Source organism: Triturus cristatus, chromosome 9, assembly GCF_964204655.1.
Source record: "Triturus cristatus chromosome 9, aTriCri1.1, whole genome shotgun sequence".
Taxonomy (NCBI): domain Eukaryota; kingdom Metazoa; phylum Chordata; class Amphibia; order Caudata; family Salamandridae; genus Triturus; species Triturus cristatus.
Genome location: NC_140592.1, coordinates 92,181,821 through 92,200,516, shown reverse-complemented (window position 1 = coordinate 92,200,516; position 18,696 = coordinate 92,181,821). Strand labels below are relative to the sequence as shown.

General features: G+C 42.6%; 1 protein-coding gene across 7 annotated transcripts in view; it reads left to right on the top strand.

The window, feature by feature from the left end:
• Positions 1–18,696, top strand: part of LOC146797467 (protein SSUH2 homolog) — a 249,177-nt gene that overhangs the window by 219,560 nt on the left and 10,921 nt on the right. For all 7 annotated transcript variants that reach the window (XM_085624496.1, XM_085624498.1, XM_085624495.1 and 4 more), the window contains 2 exons: positions 12,930–13,022; positions 16,892–16,997. In XM_085624496.1, coding sequence (XP_085480622.1) covers positions 12,930–13,022; positions 16,892–16,997 — 199 coding nt within the window. The remainder of the gene's footprint in view (positions 1–12,929; positions 13,023–16,891; positions 16,998–18,696) is intronic.

The window sequence follows — 18,696 nt, the reverse complement described above, 5'->3', positions numbered from 1 at the left end:
CAAGACTCCAACCAGGAAGAATCCATCTGCTGCAAGTCTCATCGTCCTGCAAGTCCTTTGCACCATCCGTGTCCTTACTCCATACAGGACCCCCACAGGTCTTGTGGACATCAAAGACATCCAAAGGAATCTCCCTTGGAGTGAAGGAGTCACTCCCCTGCATCTGCACGCACCGCAACATCGCTGACCGGTTTACTGATCCTGGGCTCCTATGGTGGAGGTGGAGGTTCTGCAACTCCCCCGGGGCCTGCACTGTCTTCGGACCAAATCTGTCGCCAGTATCTCTTGTTGGCACTGCTGGAACCCAGCCCCTGTGCACCGCATCAGCTGACCTTTGCTAAGGCTGGACGACTCTCATCTCCAGAGATCTTCAGGTCCTGTCGAGGGTCTCCTTTCATTCAAGTGAGCTCCCCTGTTTGCTTGGGGCCTGTTCTGACCGACCTAGATGTGGTGGGTCACCTGGAACTTGTTGGTCCCGACACTGCACCTTCTTTGATTATTGCGTGTGTGGCTGTTACCGAGACGTGTTGGTGCCCCTGCCAGACACTGACCCCCTGGCTCTCGACATCTGATGTGGGGCAGCTCGTGAACAGCCCCTGGTCTTCCATAGTGTCACCTGGTTCACACAGCGCCATCTTCAAGGGCACTGTGAACCATCCTGCATCGTGAAACCGGTGGGCAATCGTCTCCTATGCCTCCTGGTCACTCCTGAGTGGCATATACTGTGTCCCATCTGCTTGTAGGTTCTTCACATCTTGAATCCACCTTTGCGTTCCACCAGATTCCTTTGCCTTCCTCTCCAGCGGCCTCTGTCCTGGAGTCCTCCATTTGTGGTCTACAGCGGTTTCTGACGTCACTTGACACCTATGCACTCGGCTTACCTGGTGTAGGTATCATGGTTCCTGGGGTATCCATTGGTGAGGTGACAACCTATCATCTTCCACAGGGTGTCTTTGGGTCAGCTTGTAAGGGTCCTTCTTCTTTAAACGTGCAACTGTGACTTCCCTATTGACTAACATTGAGCACGCAGTCATGTTCCCACACTGCACACGACCTCCGTGGGGTTCCTAGATACTCATTTTGGGTGGTTCCTTGGGTCCCCTGCTTTTCTACGTCATCTGGGTCCTGTCTCATCTCAAGTCATGGTTCCCATACCACTATTTTAGTATATGGTTTAGTTTCCCCCTGGAGACCACTGTGTATTTGTGCTACTTACAGTTCTACAGTATTGATGGTATTGTGATTATAATTCTGGGTAGAAGATATTGCAATGTGTTAGTGAGTGTTTGCAATAAAATGTTGTAATAAAAGGCCTATTTATATAACTATACTGTGTGATTCTTTTTCACTTAATCTATACCATAGGATTACCTACTGGTCAAATAAGCTGCTTTACACTCATTCTGGATTAAGCCAGAAGGCTGCTCTCCACAGCTACCACTTAGAGAGCTCTAAGTTTGTCTAAGAACACTAAAATCACCATAAGGGTTGTCTGGATTAGAGGAAGTTGCCCATTTACATAAGTGTGCCTCTCCCGGTCTGCATGATGTTGCCGCTTAAAAATTGCTTCTTGCACATGCACCCGATATGCTTTTTTCTGATTGCCCCCCCCCCCAGAGGCGGTGTTTCTCCTATGTCCTTTTTAACACTCTTCTTTTAGACCATCTTTCTTCCCATTTGTCAAGCATACTCCATGCGCGCATCCCTATGATCAATTCTCGAATATGCGTTTTCAACCCAATGACCCTTTTCTCCTCCAATTCTTGATCACAATAGTTTAATCTGTGGTTTCCCTGTAGCATTTTCGTTCTGGACAAATCTACATCATATCTCTGTGCCAATTCTGTAAATTTCTCATGTTCTTTTCTTGCTTTTCGGGTCACATCTTTCACCACAAACAACAAATCATCTGTTTCATAAAGTTCCACCCTTTCTAGAGGCAAGTTTCGACTGACTATCTCATCTACTTCCGCTTTTAACCTTATCACATCCTGTAACTTGGCCCTTATATAAGCTTTAATTGTCCCTCGACTCGAGGCACTGATTGACTCTCCACTTTCACTACTCTGCTCTCCCCTTTGGTTCTCTTCTATACTGTTCCGTGAGACAGATTGTGCCTCCGGAATTCCTTGAGTAGTGATTATTCTCGTCTTTCTAACACTAGGACCTCTCTCAGGGGGTTCCCACATTCTCAGATCAGAATGTGAATCAGCCAATGCCCCTGATCTCACTGTTCTTGGCTCTTCACACCCTCTGGAAGAATCCGCAGTTGCTGGCAAAGGCGTGCTTGATTCTATGGGTGTCGAAAGGTGACTTGTTCCACTCACTGTAAATCCCCCCCCCCCCCCGAACCAGTGCTTTCTCTTACTGTTGGTCTTATTGAACTCCCATTTCCCACCCGGTCTGGGTTGTACACTGACACTATAGGCCAATGGTGACCGGTACTGTAAGAGCTTCCGGTAATCTCGTGACACCGTTAACTTCAATTTCTTCTGCACTCCTCGGTGACTGTGTCCCTATTCCCTCCGTTTCTGCCAAAACCCTTCCTCTTACTGTTGCACTAGAGCTCATCTGCAGCTCTTCAGTTTCCTCTGTAAGTGCTCTTCTTCATTCCTCTGAGCTTGGGTTATATGGGGGTTGACATTCTGCTAATAACCCCTCCAACAAGCTGTCGTCTTCATCACTATCATCTGCCTCCTCTTTCCTCTGTTGAGCATTCCCCACTTTCACCAGCAAAGGGAAAGGTCTATCTCCCTCAATGGTATTTACCCTCTATCTTTTTGCCAATGCATCCCATCGGGCATCTTGAAGTGCCTTCATCAACCTCTTCATTCTTCTGACTTCGCTCTCTTCTTCTCGCATATGCTGCTCTTAACCATGCATCTAGCGCCTCAAACTGTGTTGGTCTGGGTAGAGGTGGCAACGCATTCATCACTGCTCTCAATTGATACAAAACATCAATCCTAAATGACCCATAACATGGAAAAGCCAAATCTCCCTCCCTTTCAGTAATCTTTTGCCAATTTTGGAGCCAAAGTATAGTATGGAGCCCTATATTTGTAGCCATATAATGAGCCGGGGTATCCTCGTTACCACTTTTCTGTCTCCTCTACAAAGATCTTGCAATACTTTAAAACATTTCATGATGAAATCAACTCTTTTACCCACCAAATGTTTTCGTTTTACTTCCTGATGGTAACCAACCAATACCAGCACAGCTTTACACCAACGACCTATCACAGTGCAGCACACTTCAACATCACTTCTGCTCCTCGCACAGCAGTCCCCCTCCTTGACAATGTCCCACGAACACTCTCACACGTCTCACTCAAAACAGCAGGTAATCGTCTGACTGTGAAACGACCGGACAGTCACCTGATCGACCATCTGTCCATGAACGACCGGACGGTCACAAAATCATTGATAGGATCCAGTCACTCAATTATACATGCACAGTAACCTACAACCAGCGTTGATCACTCAGACACTCACTCTCTCGCTCCCGATCTCAGGTGGCGTTGTCGATGACGCCTCACGACTCCCCCAATCAATGGTCGACAATTACACTCTGGGTGTCTTCTACACCACATTCTATCCCGGGATTCTTAGGCTACTCATCGAGCCTATCATCTCATGGACTGCGTGCGCTCACAGTCCAACTCCATATTCACTCGACTCTCATCCCAACTCCGCAAGACATCACACAATCAACTCATTCCCGCAATCTAACAGACATACATCCCTATTCATACTCTCTCCACCACGAACTGCTGTTCACGCCGCACCGTCACTCTCCATCAGTCTCTATCAAGCGCCCTGCCGTTGTCCTCTTCTCTCGATCCTCTGAACGACCATCTCTTGGGCAATGGGGTTATGTAACTAACCTTTCCCTATCCTCTCCCCTTACTATAGAGGTAACCGTCCTCTCGCTACCAACTGATAAGGCTGGGTTCCCCTATCAGAATTTAATCAGGAACCCTTGGTCGATGAATCTTTTATTACCTGCTGAGAAGTGTAAAGGGGAGAAACAATTCAAGTCCTGTGAGACAAACCTTCCCATCAAATCAAACTCCAAAAACCACAGACTCCAGGAATAAATTTAGTGGGTTTATTACAAAGCCAAAAACAACTGAATGTACAAGCACCTCAGGACGAGGTTATAAAAGTACATGGGAACTAATACAAATCCAAATCTATGCATGAATCTCATCCGGAGGATCATGAAAAGAATGAACATTTCTAAAAAGATGACACAGACAAGGACCGCCCTAACATCCAAGTCCGCCTTCATCAGTAGTGGGAAAAATAAAAATCATTAGACTATTCCTACTCTATCATTAAAGTGACATCCCTACTTAGCATTTCCCAGGCAAGATAAATAAAGGTGTCCGCTTGTGGAGACTTCCTAAGAAGTACATTCACCTTGTATGGGTCAAGTAGCTAAGGTACAGAGCTTGTTCTAAGATGCTCTTTCTTCTCCTCCTAGACCCCTTCTCCTGCCTCAGCCCCCAGGGCACTGTCCCTAGTTCAAAATGCACAAGTGTAAAACACGCCCACAGATAACCTCATATTAACGGACATTCTCCTATGTAAATTCCCATCGTCTTCCTCGCTTCTTCCCGTGAGCAGGTTGTTGACCTTGATTCCCAGTCCTTCTCAGTGAGAAAGAACATCGGCTCCCAATTATCGGCATTCCACATACAGTGTTACATTACTCCTCCAGGCCTAACTCCTAAAACAAAAGGCATTAGTTCTAACTAACAAAGGCGGCTTCTTCCACCTGCAACTGAAACATAAGCACAGAAAAACTTGCACACACATGAAATTTGCTAACTAAATACCTCCAAACGCGAGAGCCTACCAGGAAAAATACATTTTCAGGCCTACACAAATCGGCCAACATAAGAAATAAATGAACAGGTCCTCAATGGCATAACGTGGACATTTAATTTAGGCCTTTAACATCAAATTATACACACAGATTAATAATGCTTTGCCTTGCAAGCTTCTACAGTTATTACACGTTAAACACACTTTGTCATCTACACATCAAACTTCTAACATGATGCACGTTTAAATCAAATGCATTACATTACACATGAACTTTTCGTTAAGCAAATACAATATATTAAAAGGTTACTTTTCAGAACATAGGTGCCATTTCGTTCTTCCACATGACACAACCAATTTCTATCGATTCACCTGCACATAATTATTACATCACATTTTCTAATAACCAAAATGTTAGTACAACACATGAATATATATGCCGGTGTGGACTACCCATGATTATGATGCACCCCTACAATTTCAGAGCATGATCGCGCTCCATCAGTTTCAAAACAAAACAAATGTATGTGCTGTTTTAAAATTTACTTAAAGCATACATTTCTACATCAATAAAGTATGTTAAAAAAATAAAATAAAAAAAGCATACATTTCTATATATTTTTATTTCCTATTCTTCTCAGTCTGTTTTTTTAATATATTCACAATCCAGAGTGAATAAGTTTAGAAATGTTCACCTAGGAAAGCAATCCTGAAATAAAGAAACAAGTTACGTTTTTAAATGCTAATATGAAATACTAAAGTGCCTCAGAAATGTGTTTTTTTCCTCTTCTGCTCATGCACACTGTTAGCTTGTTAACATTTCCATGAAAACCCATGGATGCTCTCTGACGTGAAAGTGGCAACTTTTATTGGATCAGGCATAAAATAACAGTGGAATGCTCAAAAGGAGTACCTTGAAAAAGGATTTGGCGGGCCTAGTGTGGCTCTCCAGGCCCAAGTATTAGTGTACTATCTGGACAAGCAGTAAATGGTGATCCACATAATGTTTGAGGTCTTCTGGCACCTTTCAAAGTATCTCCCTAGCCCACCTCCCTAACTATGTAAAAGAAACATGTCTGGCTTTCTACCACACTCACTAAAAAATCCCATAGCTTCCCCACAAAAACCCCACAGCTTCCCCTTTTCCTTCTTTCTCTCAACGTCTGAAACTCTGGGGGCTTCCCAGTTCTAGGACCTGGTCTACTGCAGTAAACTCTATATTTGAAAATATTACATGAGAGTTGAGGCATAAATGTTATATGCTACTAAGTTGTTATGTATGGCTCTCATAGACAGCCTCTATCGTTTATGCAGTTACCCAATTCACAACTCACTGTTATGATGTAGCAACAGTTGATAACAAAATTGGCTACCCACGGTGCTACGTCATAAAGACCTTCAAGGCCAGGCCGACAGGGCTCTCTGAGAGCCTGTCAGCACAACTGTGCTTGTCTGCTTTGAATAAAAGTAGAAAGCAGAGCTGCAGGAGGAAAAAGGAAGGCAGGGAAAGTGGTGGGAGTTGGTCATGGATGGCCGGTACAGTTTTTTTTAATTTACCTTTTGGACAGTGTTAGAAATTGGGTTACTGGTTGACTGGGGTGTGAGCCCTTGCAAAGCAGCAACCACAATCCTAGTCAGGGTACAGCACAAGCAAACCCCTAAATTAACCTGTGTTTAAACCTCTGATAGCTTGGAAAAGAGCAGTCAGAGGCTTAACTTAGAAGCAATATGTAAAGTAGTTGTGCAACACATTAAAAAGTAAAACAGTGAAAACACCACATAAAAAGATCCAACACTAGGTTAGAAAACTAAAGTGTGGAAATCGTATCCTTCTTTCTTTTATGTTTGTCTTAGAATGTGGAATTGCTTGTGTCATGGAATTTGTGTTTGCCATATAGAACTCTTGTATGTCACTTAGAACTGTTGTATGTAACAAAGAATTCACTGATGTAAGGACTTTATTTGAATTGGAGCAGAAGCGGTTGGAGTTTGCTAGAGCTGGTCGCTTTAGCTCCTGCACCAGTGGGTCCTATTATGGCACTTAATAAATATCTCTTTTATATTTACTGCTGACTCCATCGCTTCTTTACAATGGCGACGAGGATGGGATTTTTTGAATACACGTTGGAGTTTAAACAATGCCAAGTTGTTACCAAGATTTATGTCGTAATTGGTGGCAAAAACATAGTGGGATGGTATGACTTGGGGAAGTTGAAATCAAAAGTGTGACTATCAATAAGTCTTCTGCCATAGTAGCTAAGCATCAAACTGTTTTTCAGAATAAAGTTGGATAGGTTAAGGGTTTCACACACAAAATCAAACTTAAAGAAAGGGGCTGTGCCTATCCAGCACAAGGTGCGTATGGTTCCTCTGGGTGTGCGTCAGAAATTAAAATCTCATTTGGATGCTTTGTGTTCTGAAGGCATCATTGAGTGGGTTTCTGACATAGTTATTGGTCTTAAGAAAAATCCAGATTTGAGGTTATGTGTGGACATAAGATCTTTGAACAAAAATATTGTGGTGGATACTTACCCTTTGCCCAAAATACAGGAGCTATTGGCAGCGGGTAATGGAGCATTTTCTATAATTGACCTTAAGTCCGCCTACCACCAGGTGCTCCTTGATGAAACCTTTAAAGATCTCAATGCCTTTATCACTCCATTTGGTCTGTACAGATTCTTTAGAATGCCGTTTGGCCTAGCCTCAGCGGCCAGTGTGTTTCAAAAATTAATTGAGAGTTTATTTCAGGGATTGAGAGGAGTGCAGGCCTTTCAGGACGACATATTAATTTTTGCTGAAACGTGTGAACAACACAACGTTGTTTTGGATACAGTGTTAAAAATCTTGGAAAGTAAAGGAATGACAGTGAGTGGGATAAATGCAAACTTTTGGTCAATGAGATTGATTACTTAGGTCATAGGATTACCTGTGATGGCATATTTCCCAAGGAGGATCTTATTAATACTTTGGAAAAAGCTAGTAAACCTCAAGATAAAGACTCATTGCATTTGTTTCTATGCTTAGGTGAGTACTACGCCAGGTTTAGAGAGGATATGCTCTTGTTGTAGAGCCTTTAAGACAACTTTAAAAAAAGGGTACTTTGTTTACTTGGACCGCTGTTCATGATGAAGCTTTTAACAGTGTAAAAGGACTCCTAGCCAGGGCTCCTGGTCTCAATACTTTTGATCTTGAGGGCAAATCTTATGTGACGGTTGATGCCAGTGCTGTTGGATTTGGAGCTGTGTTTACTCAAATAGTGGATGGCAAAGAGAAAGTTGTATCCTTCATTTCCAGAGGTATTCGAGGTGCTGAGAAACATTATAGCACTATCGAAAAAGAGGCTTTGGCTTGTGTACGGGCAGTACAAAAATGTAATAACTTTTTGTGGGGGCGCCCTTTTGTTTTAGTGACAGATCATAAGCCACTTGTCCACATGATGGATGGTGTCTGAAGTGGCAATGCTTCTTGCAGGCTGGTAAGACTCATTGCCAGGTTACAGGAATTTAATTTTGAGATTCAGCACATTCCTGGTGGAAAACATTTCACTGCGGATTGTCTATCCAGGCTTCCTATTTTTGACGAGTATGAAGGGAAGATCACTGATCAGCATAAATGTGTGGTGGCGATGATGGATGCTGTTAGTTCTTGTAATTCCGCCGTTTCTGAAAAGGAGTGGAACGACTTTGTGTCAATGGATGATGTTTTATCCAGAGTTAAACATTTTGTGGTCAGTGGTTGCCCACCTTGTAGAAATTTAGAACCCTCTCTTCAGAGTTTTGCTCAAGTTTCCAATGATCTTAGTATTGAAAACGACATTTTATTGAGGCATGATTTATTTGTGCCACCTGTGGGCATTAGGAATTAACTTATTCAGTTAGCTCATTCTGGGCATCCAGGTGTTTCTAGAACAAAAAAAGTACTCTACTTCATTATTGGTGGCCAGGGATGAACACCTGTGTTGAACAGTTTGTGGATAACTGTAATGTGTGTTTTAGATCTAACAAACATTGGAAGGTATCTACAGAACCTTTGTCTATTCAGGATGCTCTCATGGGCCCATGGGAGAAGGTTTCCATTGATTTGTCAGGACCGTATAAATGTTTGGGCAGGGAAAGTAGATTTTTGATTGTTGTCATTGATAATTTTCCTAAATGGATGTATTATACTTTTGTTGAACATACCAATACTAATGAAGTTATATTATTTTTGTAACATATTTTCAGAATTGAAGGAGCACCTGCTATTCTTATGTCAGATAATGGGGTGCAATTTGTTTCTGTCACGATGTTAAAAGTTTTATGAAGATTTGGTGTACATTCTGAGAGGGCACCGTTGTATTGTCTTAGGGCCAATGGTCAGGTGGAGAGGACCAACAGATTAATTAAAGAGGGGATTTAGACTGCATTAGAGAGCAAACTTAATGTTTTCGAATTTTTGAAAGAAAAGATTTGGAGTTATCATATTACTGCACGGGAGTGACTCCTTATTTTTTGATGAGGGGAAGAGAAATCAGAAAGTTATTGGCACCCCTTTTTGGAAAGGGTATTAAGGGGACACTTTGGAGTCTTGCATTGCTAAAGCTAGAAGTAACATAACTGATTCTCGTGTTTATGGAAAATCTTATCATGACACATGTCATAAGGCTAAGCGTAAAAATGTAGATGTTGGTGATTGGGTACGTGTCATCAAACCCTCATTAACATGTAAAGGTATGTCTAAGTTCACTGTTCCTTTTCAAAGTGGAAAGAGTGACTGATTCTGCTGTTTTGCTAAAAACATTCCTGACCAGGTTCTCAAACCTGGGCAAGAATGTTTGTTTGAACAGGAAAAGCTGGATGCGGATGTGTGATTTGGTGAGATAGGAGCTATGTGTTTTCCTGCTTAAAGTTTCACTGGGGGTTGTGTGGTTGCTGAAAGTTCCAGTGGAGCGGTCATCAATCCTGTTGCTCATCAGGTTGAACCAACATTGGAAGAAAGTAATCTACGGGGCTCCTTTGATGAGGGTAATCTTATGCAAAAAAGGAGCACCGGAGTACCAAAGAAATTTGATGAATATATTTTGGAGTATGTTTTTTTTCTTTTTCTTTTTTTATTTTTTGTAAAAGTATACATGTGGTATTCGTATCCTGGACGCTTTAGCTCCTGCACCAGTGGGTCCTATTATGGCACTTAATAAATATCTCTTTTATATTTACTGCTGACTCCATCGCTTCTTTACATAGAGCCAAATTTAATAATAAAAACTAGACTAAAACAACAAAAATCCAATCAGTAGAACCGGAGTCATGAATTTTATAAAGAATAAACTACAAAAAGCAATAAGCGCCAACCACGGCTATCTGGTCATGCTGAACCAGGTTAAAGTCAAACGATCAGGTCGACCATGATGGAGTGCGGGTCGGATACAGTCCCAGATTAGTCCAGCTGAAGGTTTACCTTATCAAGTTTTGTGCCAAGTGTCCCGTTCCCATTGCAGAGGGTCACAGGGAGCAAGGAGAGCATTGCTGGTGGTGGTCGGCATAGCACAAAGACCTGGTAATGCGTTGTATATGGGCTGGCTGGAGCTTCGCGTTGGCGGTCCTCCGTAGTTATCGATGCTTGCTGTGGAAGAGATGGGCCGGGGCATCTTTTGCTGGTTTTCTGTGTGAGCGGCAAGCTTCCAATGCAAACGGGCCCGTTCAAGGTCACAAAGAGGCCGACAGCTTGATTTAAGATTCCTCTGAGCCACACAAAGGGTCCAAGACCTACGAGGCACCACGTTTTGGTCAGGAACTCACTGAAGACGGGTCCAGGAGCTGTTGGGGAGCCTTTTAAGACCTTGATGCTCAGATCAGGAGGTCAGCAGATTAGCCCTTTGAGTCACTCTGGGGTCCTGGGTTCAAGATGGGTTGCTGGTACAATTCTCCCTCCACAGGCAAGATGGTAGCAGGCAGCAGGTTAGCCCAACAGGGCAGCAGCTCCTTCAGAGTAGCAGTCAAGCAGAATGACAGTCCTTTAAGCAGCACAGCAGTCCGTCTTCCTGGCAGAGTATCCACAGGTCCAGAATTGAACTTAAGTGTTGATGTCTGAAATCCGTCTTTTATACACTAGTGCCCTGGTTCTGGAAGGTGGGAGAAGCTTCTAGATTATGCCTTCGATGTACATAGAATTCCCTCCCTCCCATCCTGCCAGTCATGGCTCATCTAGGCACTCCTAAGCTTCCTATTGTGTGTAGCTGTCTGGGAAGAATTCACAAGCCCAAATGTCACCCACACCCAGTCATGTGACTCAGAGACAGACTGTAGGCACCAAATGGCTAAGGCAAGAAAATGTCAACTTTCTAAAAGTGGCATTTTTAGAATTGTTATTCAAAGTGTGACTTTACCATAATTTTGGACTTTAAATTAGATTTCTAGAGACACCAAACATGAACTGTTTACCTCTTCCCATTTGGAAATTACACAAAAATGTAATAAGGTAATCCAATGTTACCCTATAGCGCTGCAGGTCCACTAGTAGCATTTAATTAACAGGCCTTGGGCACATCTATTTCACTTCACTAGGCACATATAAGTAAATTAATTATGTCAATTGAGTATAAGCTAATTCTACTATATTTTAAGGAGAGCGCACATGCACTTTTGCACTGGTTAGCAGTGGTGAAGTACATAGAGTCCTAAGGCCAGGAAAACGAGTTCAGCAAAAATGAAGGAGGCAAAAGGTTTGGGGGACAACCACCCTAAGGTCAACGGGTCTAACAAAGGTTAAGAGAAGCGATCATGATGAGATTTAGGATTAAGAGTGGATTGGGATTAAGCCTAGGCCTAGAGTAAGGGACAGGATTAGGATCAAGACTGGTGTTAGGATGAGGGTTATGTTGTGGTCAAAGTGTAAAGGGGGTGTGTTTCAACGTTTTAGCACTACATTTTTATTTATAATTGATGTAAATCAAATTTTATGTGTCAAATATTTTAAGTCTACATTTGGTAACACTGTATTCTTAAAGGGACTTAATTATTTACAACACCTCTGTACAGGTACTCATCTCAGATAACAGCAGTGGCTTCTTTTCTATATTTAGACCTTCCTTTGATCCTTCAGAGGAGAGACTAGAATAAAAAAGAAGGCCCTGCTATTATCTGAGAAGAGTAGCTGTATGGATGGGTTGTATATAATTTAAGTCCCTTCAAAAGTCGTCCAGAGGAGTGGCTGCATCTTATGAGGGATCTCATCTTCCATGGTGTCTGCGTTTGTAATGGACTAAGCTCTAGTTAGCTTAGCCCCCCCACTGGTCTCCAACTTCAAGGCCATTCTCCAGCAGGTTTCTTGTAGTAGGAGCACCACTTACACCAAATGGGACTCATCGTACCTCACCCAAAATTTCTAGCTCCAGCTTGGCAAAACATGTAGCTAAATCTCTCTCCTCCCAGGCATTCACAGACAGTAGCACTATCCTTGAGGGACAACTTGAGCAACTCTCAGCCAACTGAAAAATCAGGCTGACAGCTCGCGGGCCATAGGATTAATGAGCAGATATGCTTTATCTGATGCCACACAACCATTACAGCTACCCTTGAGTCTTGCCGATTACACACCCTTGCTACATCCACCATTTCCATTTCTGTGATGCTTGAAAAAGAGTCCATTTTCCTTTGGCCTCTGTGGCAATTCTTGGGATAGTACCTTGCCCCTTCTGGCCTACCTCATATACTACTCACATCATTATGTGCTTCTTTAGGTCAGTGACCTGCAATCCAGCCACATACTCACAGCTCCACTGGGAAACAACCAAAGGTTTCTCCGCCTAAAGCAGGATGACCAACCACTCAACAGTTGTCACTTTAACACAATATAATGGGTCTATTTTCATAAAGTGCACGTTCACGCAAAGGTGAATGTGCACAGCTATATTCTGACTGGCACCTTTAGCCCTCACAATCAGCTACAATCTGGAACTTTAGGATACTACACGGAAGTAGTATACCATGCCACAGAATATGATTCCAAAAAAGAGTTCAGGTAGACGATGAGAGATTAATTGTTTACCAATGTATTTGTCTAGTTGTACATGTGCCAATGGCTATCCGAGTTAATCTATGAAACATTATACTCTTTTCCAGTTGTACTTCCTGCATTGGTAGTGGTAGGGTAACATGCTACAAGTGCTGTGGAAGAAGGAGACTGCACTTTTACACACAAATGAAAGTGAAATGGTAAGTGCATATCCAAAAGGTAAATTTTGTCAAGACAAGTGATCTTTGCTGAGCCTTGGTAATGAAACTCAGGAAACCTTAAAGCACTGTGATGGACTTGTTAGTTTTAGGTATGTGACCATGCATCAGTCTGTCATGAAGGCAGGGCCTTTGTGCACATACAAACGAATGAATAGATCTTGAGATGTGGAATGGATTTTGTGAAAGGCCAACCTTAACAAAGTGTCTTCAGTCCTTTGCAGCCCTTGAGAAAGTCTCCTTCGAATCCCAGATGTGTGAGTGGGTGGGCATGGTGATGAAACCTTAACATAAGAGTGGTCTGTCTCCACATTTGTTAGGTCTCGGTGTATGGATACTTAATATGAATTTGGTGGCAAAGCAGAACATCGGGATGTCAGATTAGGCTACAAATAATTTCAAATATATAATGGTGTACCTCTTATTTCATTCTGGTGTTGTTTCCTACTGCTGTGCCGCTCAGTATCTGTCTGTACTTCCAAAAATAACACTGATATAGAAAGGAACTGTTACTGCAAAAGGTTCTTGGACTAAGGCACACGTATGTATAAAGTCAACATCCTGAGTTTCCCAGGTTGGCAAGAAATCTCGTTTATTATGATGTTGAACTGAAAGTTCTGTGCAAATCATGCACATATCCCCAAATCTCTAGAGGATGGATACAAATGAGAAAATAAGAAAAGGTACAACCTTCAGTTACATCCTTTACTTTTAGAAATGTGTTCGGGTACATATGCATTTTGCAGAAAGATGGCTGACCTCCCCATCCTAAAAATATAATGGTGTCTAGGTTTGGTCCCTGTCACACGTATTTTACCCACGCAGCTTCCCATTCCAGGAAATATATGTGATCTGTTATGCTTGAGGTGAGCTGGTGCTGCAGAGAGAGACCATATGTAGACGTTGTTCAGAAAGATACATGCTCTCTAAGAAAATACATGTAAAGACCAAAAGGAATACAGAAAGACTTGAAGCTATGACCTTAAAGGGTTGATTGACGGACTCATGCATGCCATTACCATGCATACCTTTACAACGATTCCATTACAACGCATGTGTCTTTGCTATGGATGTCTGTACCACGAACACTTTTACCACGTAGATGCGTTTACCACACATGCCTTTACAATGAAATAAAAGTATTTTGCAGGTAAGTAAAAAGCCTTTATATATCAATATATATATACTACACACCACTCCGATCCACTTCTTACGAGGATATCACAAAAAAGAAAGGATGGCTATGGCTCAATTCCTTGCAGCACATTTTTGCAGGGAATTGAGCCACAGCCCATCTTTCTCCTTTGTGATATCCTCGAACAAGTGGATTGGAGTGGTGTTCAACATAAGAGGTTTGCTACCGCGCCGCAGACTCGCCGTAACAATTGGGGGATATCAGTGCATTAGTGTTGGAACACATTTATATGTATGTCTGTGCTTAGATATATATACAATTTACGCACACACATATATATATATATATATATCCACCAAAGCTTTCGCGAAGAAACCCAAGCCTCTTACAGCGGTGGGCTGTGGCGGGGACGCGAACCCCAAATCTCCAACACAATCGTATTTTAGTCGTTCTTGAAAAAACAATGCCACAGCCACGTAATCCTTTTCACAGCGTGTTTAATTCAATCTTATTTGGCCAGTCACTCGACGCGTTTCGGAGTACAACTCCTTTGTCACGAGTGATAAAGGAGTTGTACTCCGAAACGCGTCGAGTGACTGGCCAAATAAGATTGAATTAAACACGCTGTGAAAAGGATTACGTGGCTGTGGCATCGTTTTTTCAGGAACGAGTAAAATACGATTGTGTTGGATATATATATATATATATATATAAATAACCTTATTAACCTACAAACCCTAAACTCCAACCCCCAAACCCTAAAATTACCCTTGCCAACCAAATACTCTTGCCCACCCTAAACCCTAAAAATGCCATGCCACCCAAAAACCCTTACCCGCCCTAAACTTAAAAATGCTCTTGCCACCCAAAAACCCATGCCCACCTTAAACCGTGAAAATACCCTTCCCACCCAAAAAACCCATACCTACTGTAAACCCTAAAAATACCCTTGCCACTCAAAAAACTTTACTCACCCTAAACCGTAAAAATAACCTTTCCAGCATAAAACCCATACCCACCCTAATACACTTACTTGTAAAATATTTAAATTTTCTTTGGAAGGCATGCATGGTAAAAGCATATTCATGGTGAACATTTGTGTGGTAAAGACGCATGTGTTGTAATGGACACCTGGTAATGGTATTGTGGGGTACCCGCCATGTTGTAAAGGCTGTTTCCGCCTAAAAGGTAAAGTTCTGCTAACACGACCTTATATATTGCCAGGCAACAAAGACCCAGCATTGTTGGTCCAAAAAACTGAATGAAATCTAATCAGCATGCAATATCAACAAATTTGTCTACCCTATTATATATACCAGATCCCACTCCATACAGTATCAGCAAGAGTACCACCAGGGAATTTGACGACAGTGTTCTGCACACCACAACAAAATTACAAACAATGATTCAGGCATCCCTTACAATTGCAAAGTCACAGTGGGCAGTAATTTTTATTTCCAGCAATGTCATCACAGCCTAAAATGACATAACCAATATCTTTATGTTTGATTGCTAGGGGACGGTGAGCACATGCAGAATTAGGGTCCCCACCTACGAAACTCCACTCTAAACAAGAGTAGTAGTTATGGACTAGACTAATAACAGCTTAGGTTTTCAGACTTTGCTAACAATGATAAACTAAAGGTAAAACACATAATAAATGAGTTAAGGCTGGTCACATGACCTAATCTCCCATGTTGGCACACTCCATTTTAAGTTAACCTATCACTAGCCTTACGCAGCTGAGGAGCTATTGAAAATGTCAGATGATGTGCTATATTCATACTTTTTAACAACTAAAATTCAGCTGACTTGATTTTGGGAAATTGCAGAAGGCTCTTTCTTTTATTTGGATGTTTAACCTCCATATTGACCATGTCCTACCGGACATATGTTAATGTCAAAGGCCCTGTGTCAGAGGAAGGTGCTTTTCCTTCCTACCATTTAATGCTATGTGGGTATAAAAGAACATAGGGGTCATTACGATAACAGACGGCCTTCAGTCCGTCCGCCATCGTATTTGTGGGCGGTGTTCCCACAGGGAAAATTACGATGTGACCGTCACCGTGGCGGTCACATTGCCCATGTTTTGAAGCTCTGCAGCACCTGCCGCAGTCACCCCACACATATCCCTGCACTACGTGACAGGCACAATGCGGTGTCTACCACATGGTGTAGGAATATGCCAGTGCCTATATCCCTGGCCCAGGGAGCTAGGGGGGCCCACTACGGGCCCCAAATCCGTTTCCGCCTGCCGTTTTGCTGCGGGTTGACCGGTGCAGAACATCCGGCAGCAAGGGTAATTGTAATCCCTACAGTGGTTCCTGACAGGCACCACCACCATTCTGGGACTACAGGAAGGTCAGACAGACGGTCGGATACAGACCGCCTGCGGGACCGTGGCAGTCAGAGTTTCTGACCGCCACATGTCCAGTAGCCATTATAATAAGGCGGACGGAGATCCCTGTTCTGATGGCGGGAGACCGCCACCAACAGCCTGTCGGTGGCAGTCTCTCCCCACTGGTGTCATGCAGTTGTTGTTACTCCTGGTGGTATCTAATGATGTTCTGTGAGCTGACAATTTTTTGAGTTTATGTGTGGTGTAATTCATTGCTACTCATTTATCAGGTTTCCTTCCTATTTTAATCATGTTCCTTGGCATTTTGCTTAGCCTAAAAGTGGGCACAGAGTAAGCATTTGTTTTCTAATCCAACAGGAAAAATATTGACTCGTGTTTTGTGACCGACAAGGATTCTGGATTGCCCATGGATCGCTATAAGAAAGTCACGGGAAAGAAGATCTTTGTTGATGAACAACCTATGGTAACTCTTCCAAAGCTGTGTTAGGTGATACTTTATGTATTAGTTGTAGAAAGCCTTCTATCAAAGGCCCCGTTCGTAGAAGCCAATGGCTACATCATAGTTGGTGGAATGGCTTAAAGAAAGTATATGGTAGAGATGAGATGTGATGAAGTCTGTAGTAACCACTGACTTCTAATTACAATTGTCAATCTTTCTTGTGAATCGGGTGTCTCCAAGGCTCAGATTTACTAAACTATCAAGCAGCGCAGCAGCCACAAATGCTGCACTGGATGAGACGTAGAGAGCAAGAGAGCACCATATTTACAGAAATATGGCACTCTTCCCCCCTCTCCCTGGCACTGGCACAGAAATGTGCTGCCGTGTGCCACGCACACACCTTTGCACCATAGTGCAAGGGTGTCTGCGTGAGTCTATCAAAGGCTTTGTACTGCTTAGGCTAACTTAAAAACCTTTCCCCCTTGTATGTGTGCTGTACAGTGGCACACATGCAAAGCCGGAAAGGAGAGATAAAAGCATTTTGCTGTAATAGTGCCTGGTTGAAGTGGGTGCTAATTTTTTTTTTTTAGTAAATAGGGTTTAGCATCAAAAACCTTGGGTGGTTGGATGGGAACACCCGTGTAAACACCCATGGAATGCCTCCTTGGCACTAAGTAATTCAAAGCAGCACTATGCTTTGCGCTACTTTCAAGTGATTTGCGCTGAAAAGTAAATTTTAAAAAAAATTGCATCGATTTGAGTCACTTTTATGATGCAAACACAGCACAAAATGTTACTTAATAGTGTTTAGGTGAACAGAAAGAGAGCAGTGGGCATCCTTTTGTATGTTGGGAAGTGTGAACGTGGTGTCTGTTGCGTTTATAGTGCAAATAGTTCAATATCATGCTGGTATCGACTAGCAGGTCGAGCTTTAAGTCAGAGGGAGACGGTGTTACAGTTTCAGACAGGAAGGAGACAGGAATGGCTAATGAATCCTGTGCAGCGGTAGCAGAAATGTAGACAATGTCGATTTAACAAACAATTCCTTTCTGGCTGGACAGTATCTGAGCTATAAAATTGAGGAATACTGATGGAAACAAATGTGTGGAATTTAACACGGCCTTTCCCCATTTCGAACGCCATGACATCCCTAACGGGATTTAAAATGTCATCATTGTACACTGGCTTCCAGCTCAGGGACAAGAGCAGTCACCTTCTGTGTAAGCCAGAAAGTTTTAATGATGATTTTCCACGTGACGTCAGTGGCCATTTTGTTTACATTTACTTTTCTCGCTAGATCACTGAAATATGTTTGAAACAAAATCTCCCAGGAGTTCATTACTTTCAAATAATGACTCCAGGTATTATGTATGACACTTATAGGCAAGTTGTATATGCAGTCGTGCACAATTTTCACACAGATAACTGGAAAAATGCATTTTATATAAAACTCTAAGGCCCAGATTCACAGAGAGTGCATGCAATGAAGGGTTGTATGACGTTATAATGCATGCCTTTACAACGGAAATGCCATTACCACGTGTATACTTTACCACGAACATGCCTTTGCCAACAAATTTCTGTGTGAAAGCATGCATGTTAACGGCATGTTTGTGATAAAGGTTTTTCCAGACCCCTGCTCCAAATCCAGTCCCTTGTGCTCCCCTGTCCTTTAAAAAACAAGCATTTGCAATGCAATAGGTCTCGTTTCTGTAAAAGTTAG